The sequence below is a fragment of the Amaranthus tricolor genome, chromosome 4, assembly GCF_026212465.1.
Source record: "Amaranthus tricolor cultivar Red isolate AtriRed21 chromosome 4, ASM2621246v1, whole genome shotgun sequence".
Taxonomy (NCBI): Eukaryota; Viridiplantae; Streptophyta; class Magnoliopsida; order Caryophyllales; family Amaranthaceae; genus Amaranthus; species Amaranthus tricolor.
The window spans coordinates 3,841,678-3,858,157 of record NC_080050.1 but is presented as its reverse complement, the minus strand read 5'-3'; the positions used below and the strand labels follow the sequence as shown (position 1 = coordinate 3,858,157).

At 33.4% G+C, this 16,480-nt stretch overlaps 3 protein-coding genes across 4 annotated transcripts; 1 reads left to right on the top strand and 2 right to left on the bottom strand.

The window, feature by feature from the left end:
* Positions 1–955: 955 nt before the first annotated feature.
* LOC130810652 (uncharacterized) lies at positions 956–4,384 on the bottom strand. Of its 2 annotated transcripts, none has more exons than XM_057676795.1 (2): positions 4,229–4,384; positions 956–2,892 (listed from the first exon to the last, which is right to left on the bottom strand). In XM_057676795.1, the coding sequence occupies exon 2, from the start codon at positions 2,813–2,815 to the stop codon at positions 1,355–1,357; it is 1,461 nt and encodes a 486-aa protein (XP_057532778.1). In that variant the 5' UTR covers positions 2,816–2,892; positions 4,229–4,384; the 3' UTR covers positions 956–1,354. The 2 variants fall into 2 exon arrangements, with proteins under 2 accessions (XP_057532778.1, XP_057532777.1); XM_057676794.1 differs by lacking the exon at positions 4,229–4,384 and adding an exon at positions 3,954–4,213.
* A 6,558-nt stretch (positions 4,385–10,942) lies between these two features.
* LOC130810532 (uncharacterized) lies at positions 10,943–12,685 on the top strand. The gene is made up of 2 exons (XM_057676634.1): positions 10,943–12,039; positions 12,319–12,685. The coding sequence occupies exons 1-2, from the start codon at positions 11,023–11,025 to the stop codon at positions 12,658–12,660; spliced, it is 1,359 nt and encodes a 452-aa protein (XP_057532617.1). The 5' UTR covers positions 10,943–11,022; the 3' UTR covers positions 12,661–12,685.
* A 144-nt stretch (positions 12,686–12,829) lies between these two features.
* On the bottom strand, positions 12,830–16,372 carry LOC130810533 (lysM domain receptor-like kinase 3). The gene is made up of 2 exons (XM_057676635.1): positions 14,249–16,372; positions 12,830–13,347 (listed from the first exon to the last, which is right to left on the bottom strand). Exon 1 carries the CDS (start codon positions 16,185–16,187, stop codon positions 14,925–14,927), a length of 1,263 nt encoding a protein of 420 aa, XP_057532618.1. The 5' UTR covers positions 16,188–16,372; the 3' UTR covers positions 12,830–13,347; positions 14,249–14,924.
* Positions 16,373–16,480: the final 108 nt, after the last annotated feature.

The window sequence follows — 16,480 nt, the reverse complement described above, 5'->3', positions numbered from 1 at the left end:
AATTGTTGTATGCCCAACTAAAATAAAATATGAATATTTTCTATATTCTATTTTAAAGTATGGTCGTTAGTTAATCAACGTTAAAACTTGATGCTAATAGTAATCAAGAAGAAATGTGGTATAATTTAAAGGAAACTAATTAATACCCCTTTTGTTCCTCTAGAATAACACTATTTGACTTAAAAAGCTCTTACATATTTGAATCAAATGATGCTGTTCTACAGAGACGGAAAGTGTATTCTTGAAGGTATATAAATAAGTGTATATGGTTTTTATTTATAAGGTATCTGGTGTCCCGACCTAAATTATTCAGATAACGATTACCAAGTACCCGAATAACTTAGGTCAAGACATGGATCGTTCAAACAACTACCCAACTAATCAAGTATCCAATCTAAGATGTTGGATATCCGATTAAGAATATTCCTAATAATCGTTAGGGATAGCCGGATAGGGATGTCAAATGGACACATAGTATCCTATTGTCCATGGAATTATTTCACTTTTTATTCTTTAATTATAAGAAAAAGCACTTGACTCATTTTCTATACATAACAACTAACTTGAACCAGAGGAATTATGATTAAGCAATGAGTATCAAAAGTAAAAAAAAATCCATGATTAGGCTTAAAATTTCCTACCAATTTTCCCAGTACACCAAATGAATCATAAAGACATTGAAAAGTGAACATATCATTTACTGCAAATTTTGAACCATGATTCATAATATAACTTCCTCCATTCTATATATTTTTCCACCCATTTCACAATCAGTTGCACGTATTTTAGAATAGACGTAAAAATTCAACAGTCAGCCTAAGATTATACATATTTATAAAAGATACGATCATGGCACTCTACATAAACACTGATCCTATGGGCGGAATACACCGGGTACGATGCTGACGACTCTAAAAAACAAACATGAACTTTATGTCAAACACAAAGACGGGAAGATTCAGAATGGCATGTTATTGATGTCCAATAAATTGCATAGTACAAGTTTCTGAGGCAATGCAGCTTAGATTTTGAAGCCGGAAACGCGCAAGAATTCTAAACCGAGCGCCATATAAGCTCGAAAAGTCGTAACCTTTTCTAAATCAAGCTCTATAATAACTGCAAACTTTCAGCAAACTAATAATTCTATACTCGATACTCTGTACAAAACTAACCTCGATCTCAATGTCAGATAACAGCTTCAAACACAGGCAAATTCTATGGTTAAGTGTACGAGATAAAAATGACGAAAACACAATCGCGTATTAATCCCAGTTATAACTAGACGAAACTCCAATTATGTACATTGCATGACTGGTACTGTTAGATTAAATGAACAATAATCCCAAGCTTATACCTAATTCCAAGAGCTCATCTGTCTGTAGTTAATCTGAGAAGCAGACAAAATGACTTGTTCAGCCGGTCTTTCTCTTGTCTCAAACAACCCATTTCCGAGAGGAATCAAAAGATCTGCATTGCCAATTCCCCGGCTTCCATTCTCCACGAAGGGTATGCTACGATTTGGAAAAAAGGCCGGTCTCATATTTGGGTAAGTGTTCAGATTCAGCCCTTGAGGACCTTCGATGAAATGAACAGGTCCCGAGTAGGTTTGAAGAACAGAAACTGGGATTTGGGGAATCACGGCTGCACCATGCTGAGTATTAAAGTGTGGCAAAACACCAGGAGGGTAAAATGTCGGGCCTATATTATTGATTTTTCCGATATAAAGTGCAGACGGAACCATCATCTGCACTTGTTCGGCTGTGGGGGTAGTAGCCACAAGATATGGCTGTTGTTGAACGTGTCCAAGATTTCGTATAGAATTAAGATCAACCAGATATGAGGGTGGCCTTCTCGGATCAAAAATGGACGGAGTTATGGTGTTTCCTCCCGAAACAGTCCTGGTGTCAGCTGCTACACTTTTTCTCGGCAGCTGCAGAATTTCACTGCATTGATAAGTGTTTCTACAAGCATCCTCGGTGACAAGATTGTCGTTTAGATCAAAACTTGATGCAACGGGTTTATGGTAAGTTTCATCATTTTCACTTCGGCTATTCAGGTCAAGCAAAAATCTAGCGGGTGGGTTTGAAGTGACAACACCCATAGGAGTCTCATCTACAGGGTGTTCTGAATCCATTGTAGCAACAACGTTGAGATCAATACCTCGATGATTGCAAGTTTCTTTTTCTCTTTCAGGAGTTTTTAGAGAAGTCGGGTGAAAGGCACTAGCAGTGCTAGATCTCTTCCATCCGAGCTCTCCACCGAATTGCAATGGCTTCTTAGGTAAGCCCATAGGAACGCCAACCTTAGCTACTACCGATATAGCTCCCTTTGCCTCCGTACCTTCGTTCAGATCAACATTACAATGCCGAGAACTTGGCAAACTTGCAGCAATAGAATCTGATGATTTTGTAATCATAGGCGATTCTCGGTCTTGACCTACTTTTGATTCATTAGACTGACTCACATATGGTTTTTTCTCATTGTTCACAGACTGACAGTGTATTGGATCGGTAGAATCAACAGAACTTAGTTGAATGACTTCGCCACTTTCTTTCGAAGATGAAGAATCGGTTTTAATCACCTTATTATGTTCCACAATCACAGAATCTACGACCTTCCTCTTTCCGTTAAAGCGTTGTCCAGTATCTGAGCTTAAGTCGCTCCTGATCAAAGTCTGCAGAGTTGAGTGAACCCTTTCAGATGAAACAATAGAAACCTCGCCATCTCTAAGATTTTGGTTTGTTTTGTTTTCACCAGTCGAGGAAGCGAGTCCTTGACTAATGTTAGAAACATTACCATCCCCTTTACTCTTCATACCACTAATCAGATTTTTCGACTACCTTTCAGTTTGATTTTGCAACCTAGAATACCTTAATCTAAGAGCTTTCAAACCTACAACAATAACAATCATCATCATCATCATCATCCCGCCCAAGATAGGGGAGGGTAAGAAAAAAGACAGACTAATACCCTCATCACGAGGAGATGGAGATCAAAGGGAGCCTTACTCAAGATAAGACAAGAACAATATAAAACATCATCATTAGGGAGCCTTACTCAAGATAAGACAAGAACAATATAAAACATCATCATCGTTATCATACCCAGTGTCCTGCTCAGAAGCAGGTCTGGATGAGAAAAGATGACGGACAAACCATACTCATACTTTCTTCACAGGGAGGACTAAAGGAATGCAGTCGGTAAGAATAATATAAATCAAACAACCAAATAACAGGAGCAAACATAAGACAAGATCAACTTTCCTACTAAAATCAAGATAACCAGATGCAGTTTCTATGGCATGCATATAAGCACAAATGACAGATAGTAATACAAAAGTAATAAAATTAACAGCTTTTATCATAATGATGATACTACAAAACCAGTAAAATTAAAAAAGGAAATCAAATCTGCAGATTATCAGACATACTTAATAGATTAATTAAGAATTAAAAAGCAAAATAAGAATGAATCTCAAATAGTTTTAAGAATGATGGAACCTATAAGATCAACACTAGCAATTAGCAAATCTCCTCTATCAAACATAATTACAATAACATTTAAACCCACTAATTTTCATGTTCTAGGACATAGATCCTTAAAAAATTAGAAAAAAGGTTTTATGGGGTGAATTATTTTACAAAAACTTCCAAAACAAAAATTTGGGAATTGACAAACATTTCAAATAACCCATTTCATTTGTAATGAAAATTAACAATAAAAGAGCCAAAAAAACAGTTCCTCAGAACACCCCAAAAAATACCAAGCAGCAAAACTCCAAACCAAACTTCAATCAAAAGAAACACAACAAAAATATTCAGAAAATTATAACACAAATAACCCAAAATTCCAATTTTTTTTTCATCTTTTTTCTTTCTGTTTTCATAAGATCACAAAAACCCAGAAACAAAAAACAAAACCCAAAAAAATCCATGAAGGATTAGGATGAATACCTGGTATAGAGAAGAAGAAAATGGTAACTTGTAATGGATGAAATAGAGGCAAGAATGATGAGTTTAGAAAACAAAAAAAAGGGTGAAATCTTTATATCACTAACTTTCCTATCTTTTTTCTTGGTATACAATAAACAAACATAGATGAATGAATGAAGTGAACCCCAAAATTTTCTCACTTCTCTTTCTAAAAAAAAAAACAATAGGAAAATACCATAAAACAAACAAACAAACAAACAAAAAACCCAAAAAATACCAAAGTTTTATATTCACACCTTTATTCATCCTTTTTCTATTTTTCCACTTCTGGAGACAATCATGACCCCTCTCTCCTGGAAAGGGGCTACTCTGCAAAATGGGGTACTTGATGGTTTTTTTTTTACATATAAATTAAATATTTTTACCTTTTATATTACTTGCACCAAATTAATTTTTACACTTTATTATTTTATGGTAATTTATATGTTTTGGCTATTATACGCAAAAAAATATAGTGATGTAAAATCTTATTTTATCCGTCTCGTCGCATAATTTTATAATATTAAATTTTTATAATTTTTAAATACATATAATTCTAAATATAAATGATCCGACAAACAAATTATGTTACGCAAAACTTTATTTGACGTGAGTAATATGGAGAGGAAATAAATACTTTCAAGTTGGAGAAAAAAAAGGAGAAAAAAAAAGAAAGAAACAAAATGGAGAAGTGTAGGAGATGAAGGGATGGGAATGTGGGGCCATATAGGAAGAAGTGGGGCCGCATAGGTGACAGAAGCGCCCTCCATCTCTGACGGAGGAAGATGGAAAAAGGTAGGTCCCACTTAGGTATGGAAGTGGGTCCCACAAAGAGGTTTAGGGAGAGGGTCATTTCCCAGGCTCATGTCCGTACGTTTACCGACAGTGACATCTTTTCAATCTTTCCCGTAGAATGGTGGTGTTGTGGGTCCATTTCTTCATGTATTTTTCATGTGGGTCCTACACTTCTTTTTTTGGTTACTTATGTAGGCTTCTTCTCACATGTTACTCCCTCGTGTTCTCAAGCTAAGTGGCGGACTAAAAATTTAAAAATTATTTAACGGCCTTAAGTTATTTTAAAAATTATGATTTTTTTTAGTAATTTTGTATTTTTAAACATTAAATATATATACTACGTAATTTAATATTAAAGTTTTTAATTTTTAAAGGTCCTGTGCAGTCGAATATGTTTAGAATCTCCCCTGAGCACTCTACTTTAGTTTTCCCTTTAACTTTTACCATATGCAGTGATGTGTGATCACTTATAATCTTGAAATAATTAATTTTATAGCTTTAAAACGCTTACTTATAGTCTTAAGATGATCACCTATAATCTTAAAGCAATCAATAAAAGAATAGGCTAATTTAATAAATTTATCTTATAATAAAACGGTCTCATATAAAACTTTGTGCTTTCTTACTTATACTAATTGTTGATGATGCGATCTCTTAAGAACAAAAATAGTCTTACTATGTTTATTGATAATGCAAATATTACTCTCTTCGTTCTCTTTTGTTTTTTTTATTTTTCAAAATAAGTTTTAAGTTTTAAAATCTCTAAGCATTATAAAATATATTTCTTCTAATTCTTTTGCTTTTCCACTTTATAATATTCCACAAAGAGAGAAAAACTTTAAAAGCATTTTTGAAAGATTTATAGAAAATAAAGAATAATTTGCAATTAGCGCTTTTGCGAATTATAACCTTAATGTTTATTTTATGCAAATTACAGCCACCAAAGTATTAAAGTTTACGGGTTCATACCAAAAACACAAAATTTCGACCACTTAACCTAAAATTCCAACCACCAAGATGGTTTATGAGGGTGGAAACATACTTATTGGGATCGAAGCTGTAATTGTGTGCCATTAATCCTTAATTCGTTGATAATCATTTGAGCTTTAGTTGATGGGATTGGCCTATAAATAGGTGTTTCTCAATCATTTGGATATATACACTTCTGAGTTTTATCTTCTCATCATCTTCTATTCACTTGTATAAGAATGATATTTGCTACACATCTTTAGTAGTGAATGTACATTGCTATTTTGTGGGTGTGTTAAACCGTGGAAAATCCCGTCTATTTACACTTGAAATAGTCGAGACTCGAAAAATAACTTTCTTAAAGCATCGAAAAGTTCGTGTCACAACTCACACCATACAGTTCCATATCAAGCACATGTTAAACACAACTCTAAACACATTTCTCATATACAAACGTCATACATATTATTATAACTCGTGTGCGTATGTAAGTGCGTTGATGATTGTAGTCAAAACAAGACTTTGTAAAGACCTTGAAAAAGTCTATATTTCCAACATTACTATCCATCAAATACATATTTATATTCATCATAATTGAGGCGAATAAGATGAAAAAACCCATAAAATTATACCCGTCTGCTATCTACCAAATTTGGCATACCTAATTGGAAAGTGAGGTCCCACAAGCCTTAGTCATCCATCTATGTTTTTGGAAGTACATGGAAAATGGAGGGAGAGTGCGACATTAGCTTTTTGTATTGCTTTCAGTCTAATGTGTAAATGTCCCACTTTCCGTCTTTTTGGTTTTTGAGTTTCCGTAACACCCGAAATTCATTCCAATTTGAATAGGAGAGTAAGTAACTTTTTATTTAAATTGATTGGGATGTTTCTATGTTGTCAATAAATTCCAACTGCCAAAAACTGAGATATTACTCCTTAAAATTAAAATAATCCTACCTCTAATTGCTAATAAAGGTATTTATTTAAGTTATTAGATAGATTTTGAATTAGAAATATCGAATAAATATCAGATTATTGGATTTATTTTTTACAGGTTACAGATAAAATTTGCTATTGAAAGATATACTTATTTTGTTTCACACCATTAGCAACAACTACAATTAAAGTGTTAATTTTAGTTTCAAAAAGAGTTTTTACTTGTAGAAATAAAAATTCGATTTATGATTTGATCTTTTCTTTAATCTAAATTAATTATATTTCACTACAACAAAATAAGTTTTTAGCGACATAAATTTTAGTGGCATTAAAAAATATCACTGATTTATATTTTTAGTGTAATAATTTTTAGTTTTTATGTTGAGTTCCGCAATAAAGTGATTTAATGACACTTTATTTGACCTTTAGTTACATATGTAATTATTACCATAATCTATAGTGCCATTTATCAGAATTGTATCTAGAATTCTAGATCTTATGCCGCGAAAAACTTTAATATACTTTTTTATTATGCTGTTAAATGACCTAATAAATGTCATTAAATCCATTATATATACCCTGATAAATTTAAACTAACGACACTTAAATTAAATACCATTAAATATAGTTCACTAAAACTAAATTATATTATACTATTTTAATCCAATTAAAAACGACTTTAGCGAAATATAAAAATTAAACTGAAAATGTTACTGGTGAAAATTAATAAGTATAAAGTTCACAAGCAAAGGGGGACCCAGCAGCAGAATCTTATGACATAAGTGAGTGTTTACAGTGTGTGCCCACTGTGTAGTGGATCCAAGTAGGGCAGATGTGGATATGTTACTAAACGCTAGGCCCTGTATGGAGTATTTAACATGGGAGATCATGGTCCACTCTATATATATTGTCAACGTTAATGGTCCACTTAATTATGTTTCTCATTTTACCAAAACCGTCTTATTCTTGCCTTTTCAATTAAAATGTTACAACTACTTTTATATTACTCCCAAGATAATTTTTTTATGCAAAAAAATTTCAATATATAAGCTTCGGCGAAGTTCTATTTTACGAATAAACGCTTATAGCTCAGAGTTTTAAGTTAGGAGTATGCTCGTAATTAGTAATCGCGAATAAATAATTAATTAAAAAAAGACACTTAGTTTGTTCGCAGTTACTAACTGCGAACTAATGCATTTTATAAATTGTTTCAGAATCATTTTAATGCATTTCCCCCAAGGTCAAACTTTTGTTCACGGTTAATAACTGCGAACAAAAGTTTGACCAGGGTTTCCTTTGGTCTATTTTGGTAATAGTGGACAAAATGCTTCACTTTTTTTTTTACCACAAAGCTTTGTTCGCTATTATTAACTGCAAACAAAGACAAACCTCAACTATGGGATAAAAGACGCTTATTTTTAGAAATAAGTTTTGTCAAAGTTTATTACTTAATTTTATTTTATTAAGAAGCTTATCTATTTCAAATTTTCTTAATCCCAACTTAAATACTCCACTTGACACAAATTATAACATGTTTACAGAAAAATGTCATTATCAGTAACAAACACAATGAAACAAAGAAAGTATTTCCAAGTATTTTGGTTCTTCTATTTATTTGAGTTTTCTAAACACTTCTGTCATGAAATATTTTTTTTACATTACTGTTTATTACTTATAAGTATTTTCACTTTTCAAGTTTATTTTATAGATTTCACTAACATTTAAGAAAAATATACTCAAATGAAATCTCATTTGAATTATTTAATTACATATTCTCACAACATTAATTTTTATAATATTTAGTTATGTAATTTAAGATATCAATTAGCAAAGTGACACAAATAAGTTTATTGAAAAATATGTGAATAATACTAGTGAGATACAATTTAAAGATGAGATTATAAAAAAATATATGGGATCATTGACATTTGATAACATTGATGTGAACCAAAAGATCCAAATTATGTTTAATCATGAACAATGACAATTTTTATTTAACATATCACCTTTATCTTTTGCTAACAAATTCACATAGGGATACTAAGTTTTTTTATTTTTTTTATTTTTTATTTTTATAAAGAATTGGATTTGGACTAGTTAATACTCTATTGTCTAATTAATTTTGCTATATTTTTTAGTCTGACTTTTTTTACTGGATGATAGATCTTGATCAACTTTTATCGAGTAATCAACTTAATATATGCGATCAAATTATCAAAATATATTAAAAGGGCTAATTAAACATTTTAAACATAAAAAAATGAGTTAAGGGGGCTAGCCCCAACAGGTCATGATGAAGATCTAGTATTTGTTTTAATTAGTTTACTGATTTCATAATCTCATTCACAAATTTAATTTCACCTTCAATTCATTTTTAGATTTTTTCAATCAACTTTTTTTTTTTTGTCATATTTTCCCTTTTAAGAACTATTATATTTACTATCAATAATTATTTCCAAATAAAAAAACCATATAATAATTATTATAGCAATGCACATAATTATTATCAATAATTTAATGTGAAAAAATATATAAAATAAACTAATTGAAAATACACAGTTGAGTATAAGAGAAATTTAACAATTTGTCAAACATCTTTAGAATGTAACATTTATCATATTCCAAGATTTCAATAATAATTAGTTTGTGAGCGTTACTTATATTGTAATTGGAGTTTTCATGATATAACAACTCAATATATGGTTCATTTTCTTGGATCTAAGTTTCATTTTCTTGATTCTTTTATAATTCATTTAAATTATAATAAATTAAATTTGAGTCATATACTACAAACACAAAGGGATTACGATGCATAAATTAGTCAACGAACATTTTAAGGTTTAAAAAACTTATTAGATTGAAGTAAGCTAGTAGAGGTTACACATATACAATCGTTCACAAGAAATTCAATGCTAAAAGGTACTTGCAACTTTTAATTTTAAAATAAGCGAAATTATCAATGGTACTCTTAAGTTTTTGCACTTTATTAATGGTATTCTTAAGTTTTTTCAATTATCAATGACGTCCTTGTGCTATTAAGCGTCTTACAACCGTAACCTTTTTAATTTTTTTCGTCAAAAACCGTTAACTTTTTTCTTTTGGAAACCTTAAATAAAACAACATTTTGTTAATTTCCCTATAATAATATCAACTATTCATTATAAAAAAACTTGGTAAATTAGTTAATAAACTAAAGTTGATATTTTTTCTAGGAAAATGCTCCCATAAGTTGACATTATTCATGGTTAATCAATAGTTGGTATTAATGTAAGAAAATTAACAAAAAGTTATATTATTCATGATAATTTTTATTTTTATTTTTTTCTTTATTTTTCAATTTAAAACATAAAGGAAAAAAGAAAAAATTAACGTTTTTGGATGATTTTGGACGGAAAAAGTTAAGAAAATTACAGTTGTAAGACAATAAATAACACGAGGGCACCATTAATAATCAAAAAATTTAGAAACACCATTACTAAAGTGCAAGATACCATTAATAATTTTCCTATCAAAAAAGTGATTAAAAATCTGAACACGTAAAATAGTACTAGAATCCAATCTCCATACCTCGTTTTGTTAAAGGGATTCCTTGCGTGTTATCTTTACTATTTTTCAAATTGAAAAAGTAACATCACCAAAATCCAATCATTAATAATGTTATTTGGGAATTTATTTTAACAAAAAAAAATCTAGATGTACCTTATGAATGTGAGGTAATGGTACTCTTCATGATGTACCTTATGAATGTGAGGTAACGGGCCAATTGCAACTCTGATTTATTTAAATACGAAAGGCACAAAAACATTTTAATAGGAATTTAGAGCGCAGGTGGTTGGAGTGTTCTTCATGATGTACTTTTGGTTTGAGACCTTTTGAAAGCTCTTTGTTTAAATTTTGATTTTTTTTAAATTTTTACCAATTTAGTGTCAAACCTCAAATGGCAGTTTACAGAAATACAAATCGTCATCTGAATTGGTTATTGAGGAAAATATAAATTCATGTTATATAAAATGAAAATTATTTTGTAAAAAAAAATAATGTGGTGGGAATAGACTCATAAGTCATCTCTGTTCAAGTTCTTATCCTCAAAAATCAATAACCAAAAAAACCCCTTCATAAAAAAATTAAAAATTATTTGCACAACATATTGACACGTAATACATACGTGGCAGTTCATGCAACCCAAGAATGCCACGCGTCAGTCTCTAAATCCAACCCGAAAAGCGAAACCCGAAAACCGATAAAAACCCATCCTTATTCATTTGTTAACCGCTTCAACACATTTCTGACCAACAGAGGATTATAATCTAAAAACAGAGCAAGAACAAAGAAAAAAAATCCCATAAAAAAGATGATGAATTTGGTAGCCATTAGTTTAATTGCAACTTCTTTAGTAGTTTCTGGGTTATTCTCACCAAACCCACAAAACAATGGAGGAAAAGAAGATCAAGTTATAGTGAAAGAAGGTCATAGAGCCGTTGTTGTTGAATATGGGGATGATGTTAACGATGGGAAGACAAAGGTTTCAATCTCATCACCACATAGGGTAAAAGATTTGAATGGAGTCCCAGTTGATGAACAGATTTCTCGGGCTGCGGCTTCCATTGCTGGGGTATCACAAGATGTTATCGCAGAGCGAAATGGGGTTCATGGAGCTCGGCCTAGGGAGCTTATATGTGATGCTTATGGAAGGTGTAAGCATAAGATTACTGGGTTATTGCGTAAGGCGAAAGAGAAGGCGGAGGAAGCGGAGGAGGTAGTGGAAGAAGCAGTGGATAAAGCCAAGGATTTGGGTTTGAGGACGGGTCGTAAAATCGAAGAAAGCACAGAAGGTGTTCTAGGAAATGCCAAGGAGAAAGTGAAAGAAAAAGGGGAGAAAGTGAAGGAAAAAACAGGGGAAATGGTGGAAGAAACAGGGGAAAAGATCAAGGAAATGGGTAGTAAAGGTAAGAAAGAGATATCTGATATTGCAAGGAGAGGAAAAGAAGTGATTATGGATGTAATTTGGTATGTATTTTCAAATGGGTATGTTGTATTGAAGGAAACTTTGGGATCAATGTTGAGTGTGACTCAATTATTAGGGTTTGCAAGTGCATATGGGATGTCAATATGGGTGACATTTGTAATGAGTCATGTATTGGCAAGGGTTTTGCCAAGACAACAGTTTGGGATGGTGCAAAGTAAGATATACCCTGTTTATTTTAAGGCTATGGTGGGGAGTATTGGGTTAGCTTTGATTGGGCATTTGTTGGGACAAAGGGGTAAAGTCCTTAAAAATAAGGCTTATATGCTCCAGAGTTATAATTTGCTGAGTTCTTTGCTTTTTGTTTTGGGTAATTTGCTCTTCTTGGAACCAAGAGCTACCAAAGTAAGTTTTATTTTGGATTTGTTCATCATCAAATGCATTCACTTGAATTGTATAGAGTATAGACCTAGTTTATGTTGTGTTTGTTCGAAAATAACTGATCCCACAAATAATTAGGTATAAGCTTGATCACTCCTCTGATACCAATTGATTTGATTTTAGGAAGAAATATCTGTATTCAGTCAAACTCTCCTCGCAGGTCTTGTATTGTACGAGGCTAGTAGTAAACTAACTCATGATTCTTACTTTTGTTGTATTTTGATGATTAATTGGTTTGTGTAGGTGATGTTTAATAGGCTAAAACTAGAGAAAGAGGAAGGAAGAGGACGAGACCGGTCAAATGCTCCGACAAGAGTGATGGACACGGTGGTTAGTGATTCGACTGGTGCGTTCCCAACTACCACCACGACAACAGGTACCACAGGCACAGTGACAACAGCAGCAACCACGACGACCACATCTGCAGGAAGAGTAGAGGAGGATGTTGTGAAAACCAAGTTAGATGGTCTGGATAAAAGATTGAAGAAGCTGAACTCGTACTCATCACTTCTGAATATAATGAGTTTGATGGGTCTAACATGGCATCTAGTGTATCTTAGTCAATGCCTTAGAGCAAACTGTTGATGATGCAGATAGATAGTGTATGGAACTTGCTTATGTAACTTGTCTGCCATTATGTAGATGTCTTTTTAAATGTAAACGTTGTTTTTGTTGGATTTAGAACAAGTCTTAACAAGTTTAGTGTTGTAGTTTGTACAGAGTAACAGCTAGGTTTAGCTTTGTAGTTGTGTAATGTAGTAATGTTGACAACTTTACTTGTTTTTATTCAGTTTTACAGTGCAACAAAATATCAAATTACTGAATCTTAAACAATACATTGTTGTATGAGACAGTTACCGAGAAAGATATCAAATATAGACAGTCTTACGACATGTTATACATGTACATTATATCTAAAGCTGGAATGGTCAGCATAAACTCATTTCTGACATTGCTTGTTTGTCAAATCGTGCTTGCATACTCGCAGAACGCTGAATGATAGACCCGTTCAAGCACATTAGGTTCTAGCCATACGCCAGGTAGCTAAATCATGGCAACGCCCTTGTAAACATTTACAGCATCGCCAAATCTTCCAAAAATGCAACACAAAACCAACAAGGCTAGCCAAATTGTAGGGTAATAATGGAGTTTTTAACCAGTACTGGGGGTACGCCTTAAGAGGTCACACTGAAAAGGTTAAGAGGTCGCACAGAGATTTAACGAGATGCGATGATCAAGTCAGTCCTAAACTTATAATTCCGTCATGAGTACCTGTAATAGTTTAGGAGGTCAGTACAATATTTGGCTTCTATACGTACACAGTATTACTCCGATCTACAGCAGCAGTTTATTGCAAACAAAGAACTTGTGTTAAATTAGCATGCCAAACCAATTTAAGGAAACCCATAATATAGAAATGATTAGAACACTGCAATATGAATGAGTGATAAAGGTACATAGACACAGGAGGAACTCGGGAGTCGTTGAATGATGGGGAAACAACAAGGCATGAATACACGAGTATTCTATATTTGACTACGTACAAAGTATTACTCTTTTGCTTAGACTCTTCATTTTACCTCAAGTATTTATGTGTTGGACATCAAACGCGTATTTTTTTCGGATATGGATACATGAGTCCTAGTGACAGAGAAAAACGTAATAAAAGTTCCAAAGTCATATTTCTACCACGACACATCTTCAGGGGGATAAATTCCAATTACTACATGTATACAACCACTACAACATCACGGACATCATATCCACCCCAATGTTCTTAGAAAAGGCAAAGGATACGGATTTAGATGTACGCAATATTGATCAGCTGAATTCCTATAATGGCAATTATCTCTCCTAAAATCTACTCCGTTCTAGTAAATTTGCTACAACGGAGAAATCTTGGTTTTTGAAGCTTTTTTTGTCGTTAACGAGAGGAAAAGAAAAATAAAATAAAGCAGGCGGCTTGAAAAATGTGTGGATGAAATTAAGAGATCGTGTTTGTGGAGCAATCATCAACGAACCAAAATCTGAATTGCTAAGGAAGGCACTATGTCAAAGGATCATGTTTTATAATGTTTTCTTATGCAGCATTGAAAATTAATGCAACAAAATCTAGTTCAAACTAAAGCAGAGATTATATAGCAGCAAAGAAATGAAAGTTCTCAAATCGCACCTCGGCCTTTTACACAAGGTCTCCACGACTAAATCGGGTAATCTTCGGAGAATGGTAAGGTGAATAGGGGTCAAGCACAATCCCAGTCTATGCAAACAGATTCAAGGCCTGCTCTTGCATCATGCAGCACACAATTTGTGATCATTATTCATCACCAACTAGGATACCAAATCTGAATTTCCATACTTTTCCTCAGCTGAAATCTCCTGACTGCAAAAGTAGCCTACTAGTTTGAATAACAGGGACTTTGACTAGTGATGTTGGTAAATGCTCTCAATAATCCTGATATTATGACCTTGTGGGTACTGGCTTTTCTCTTTTATGGAAACGGGCAAACACACATAATGGAACACTCCAGCCCCATCAGACCACAGGTGACTACCTATGAAGGTTGTAGACTGGCCCACAGATCAACACAAGCCCTTTCAGCGCACTTTGACATCACTCGTGCGCATTGTGGACAACCATTCTTGAGACGTTTTAAAATTTTACGAGGACCATACACTTACAGATATGGTTCATAGTATCATTGAATCTTTGTTTTTTAATATACACAAAAACACCATTATAATTGCTTAGAGTAAACTGGATTTTGTATCCATGAAAATCAAAGAATTCTCGACTTACAAAACACTATACATCAATGTCACACCAAATGACCAAAAGCACAATATTATCATCTTGGGGCCAATGAAATAGTGATATCTTCAGGAAGACCAATACTCTGAGCCCAAGTTTTAGATTCCAAATACGACTTAGATATCCAGCCAGCAACTCGACCCATATCGGGCCTTTTCCCGGGATCTTCCTGAACACACTCCAATGCCACTCGAGCCAACCCTTCCGCAACCTCAACAGGGTAAGAATCCCTCAACCTCCTATCCATCCACTGCCTGAATTTCCCGGTTCCACTCCCCACCGCTTCCCATGCAGTCTCAATCAAAGATATCTTTCGAAAAATCCCATTTCCTGAATCAATCTTCACCTTCATAGGCTCTTCTCCAGACAACAACTCCAGAACCACTACACCAAAAGCAAAAATATCCGATTTCAGGGTCGGTATCCCTGTGATTTGAAACTCAGGCGACATATACCCTCTCGTCCCCTCGAATTTCCCTACTGCACTCCCTACCCTTTTCAAAACCTGATAACCAGACCCATCCTCCTCCTCATCCTCCTCATTGATTGCCTCAGGAACCTCCCCACACAATTGTGCAGTTCCAAAATGACAGATTTTAGCAACTAAGGCAGGTTCTTCACAAATTACAATTGAGCTACTTTTAACATGATTATGAATAAACCCACCTCTAAAACCAGCACAATTATGCATATAATCTAACCCATCAGCAATCCCAGCAACAATTCGAACCCTAGATACCCAATTGCACAAAACAGTAAAATTAGGGTTTCTAGGGTTTCTCAAACAATCACTCAAATTAGCACCATGAATATACTCATAAACAAGATAAATACAATTCCCACTAATAGAAGCACCATAAAGCTTCACCAAACTAGCATGATGAGACTTACATAAAAGAGATAACTTTCTTCGGAGCTCCGAAACATCAATGGGTCTCCTAAGCTTCCTCTGGGTAACAATTGATTCTTTCTTATCTATCAAACACTTCCAAGAAGCAGAAGAAGATGAAGACGAGATGGGTTTTTGCAGAAAATTCTTGGTTGCAGCACGAATTTCAGAAAGATCATAAATATGTGGGTTATCAGGGAGAGAATCTTTGAGACTAGATAATGAAGCTCTGCTTGAGATTGAGGATGATTTTGAGTTATTAAAGGTGTTAAATTCATTGCTTTTAGTTATACTTCTACTTGAGTTAGAGACCATAGAAGGGTGTTTTGATAAGGTATTTTGATGGGTAATTTTTTCTTGTGAATTGATTTCTGATTTCTTGGATTTTGATCTGAAAATAGAGAAACACATAGATAAAAATTGGGGTTTTTAGAGGATGGAGAATTAGGAAAGTGACATGAAAGTATAGAGCTACTAAAATGTGGTAAGAAGAAGAGAGGAAGAGAAGCCATGTGAGGGAAGGAAGCTTTTTAGTAGGAAGGCAAGTTGGTCAAACATGGAAGCATGTTTGAATGTTTGATTGCGGAAGACTTGATGTACGAGGAGGTCAGACTTTGGGCATAATTGAATGCAAATATTTAAAGGGGTGAAAAAAATTCAAAATAAGAAAATAAAATTTATAAATGAGAAATTAGTGAAATTTG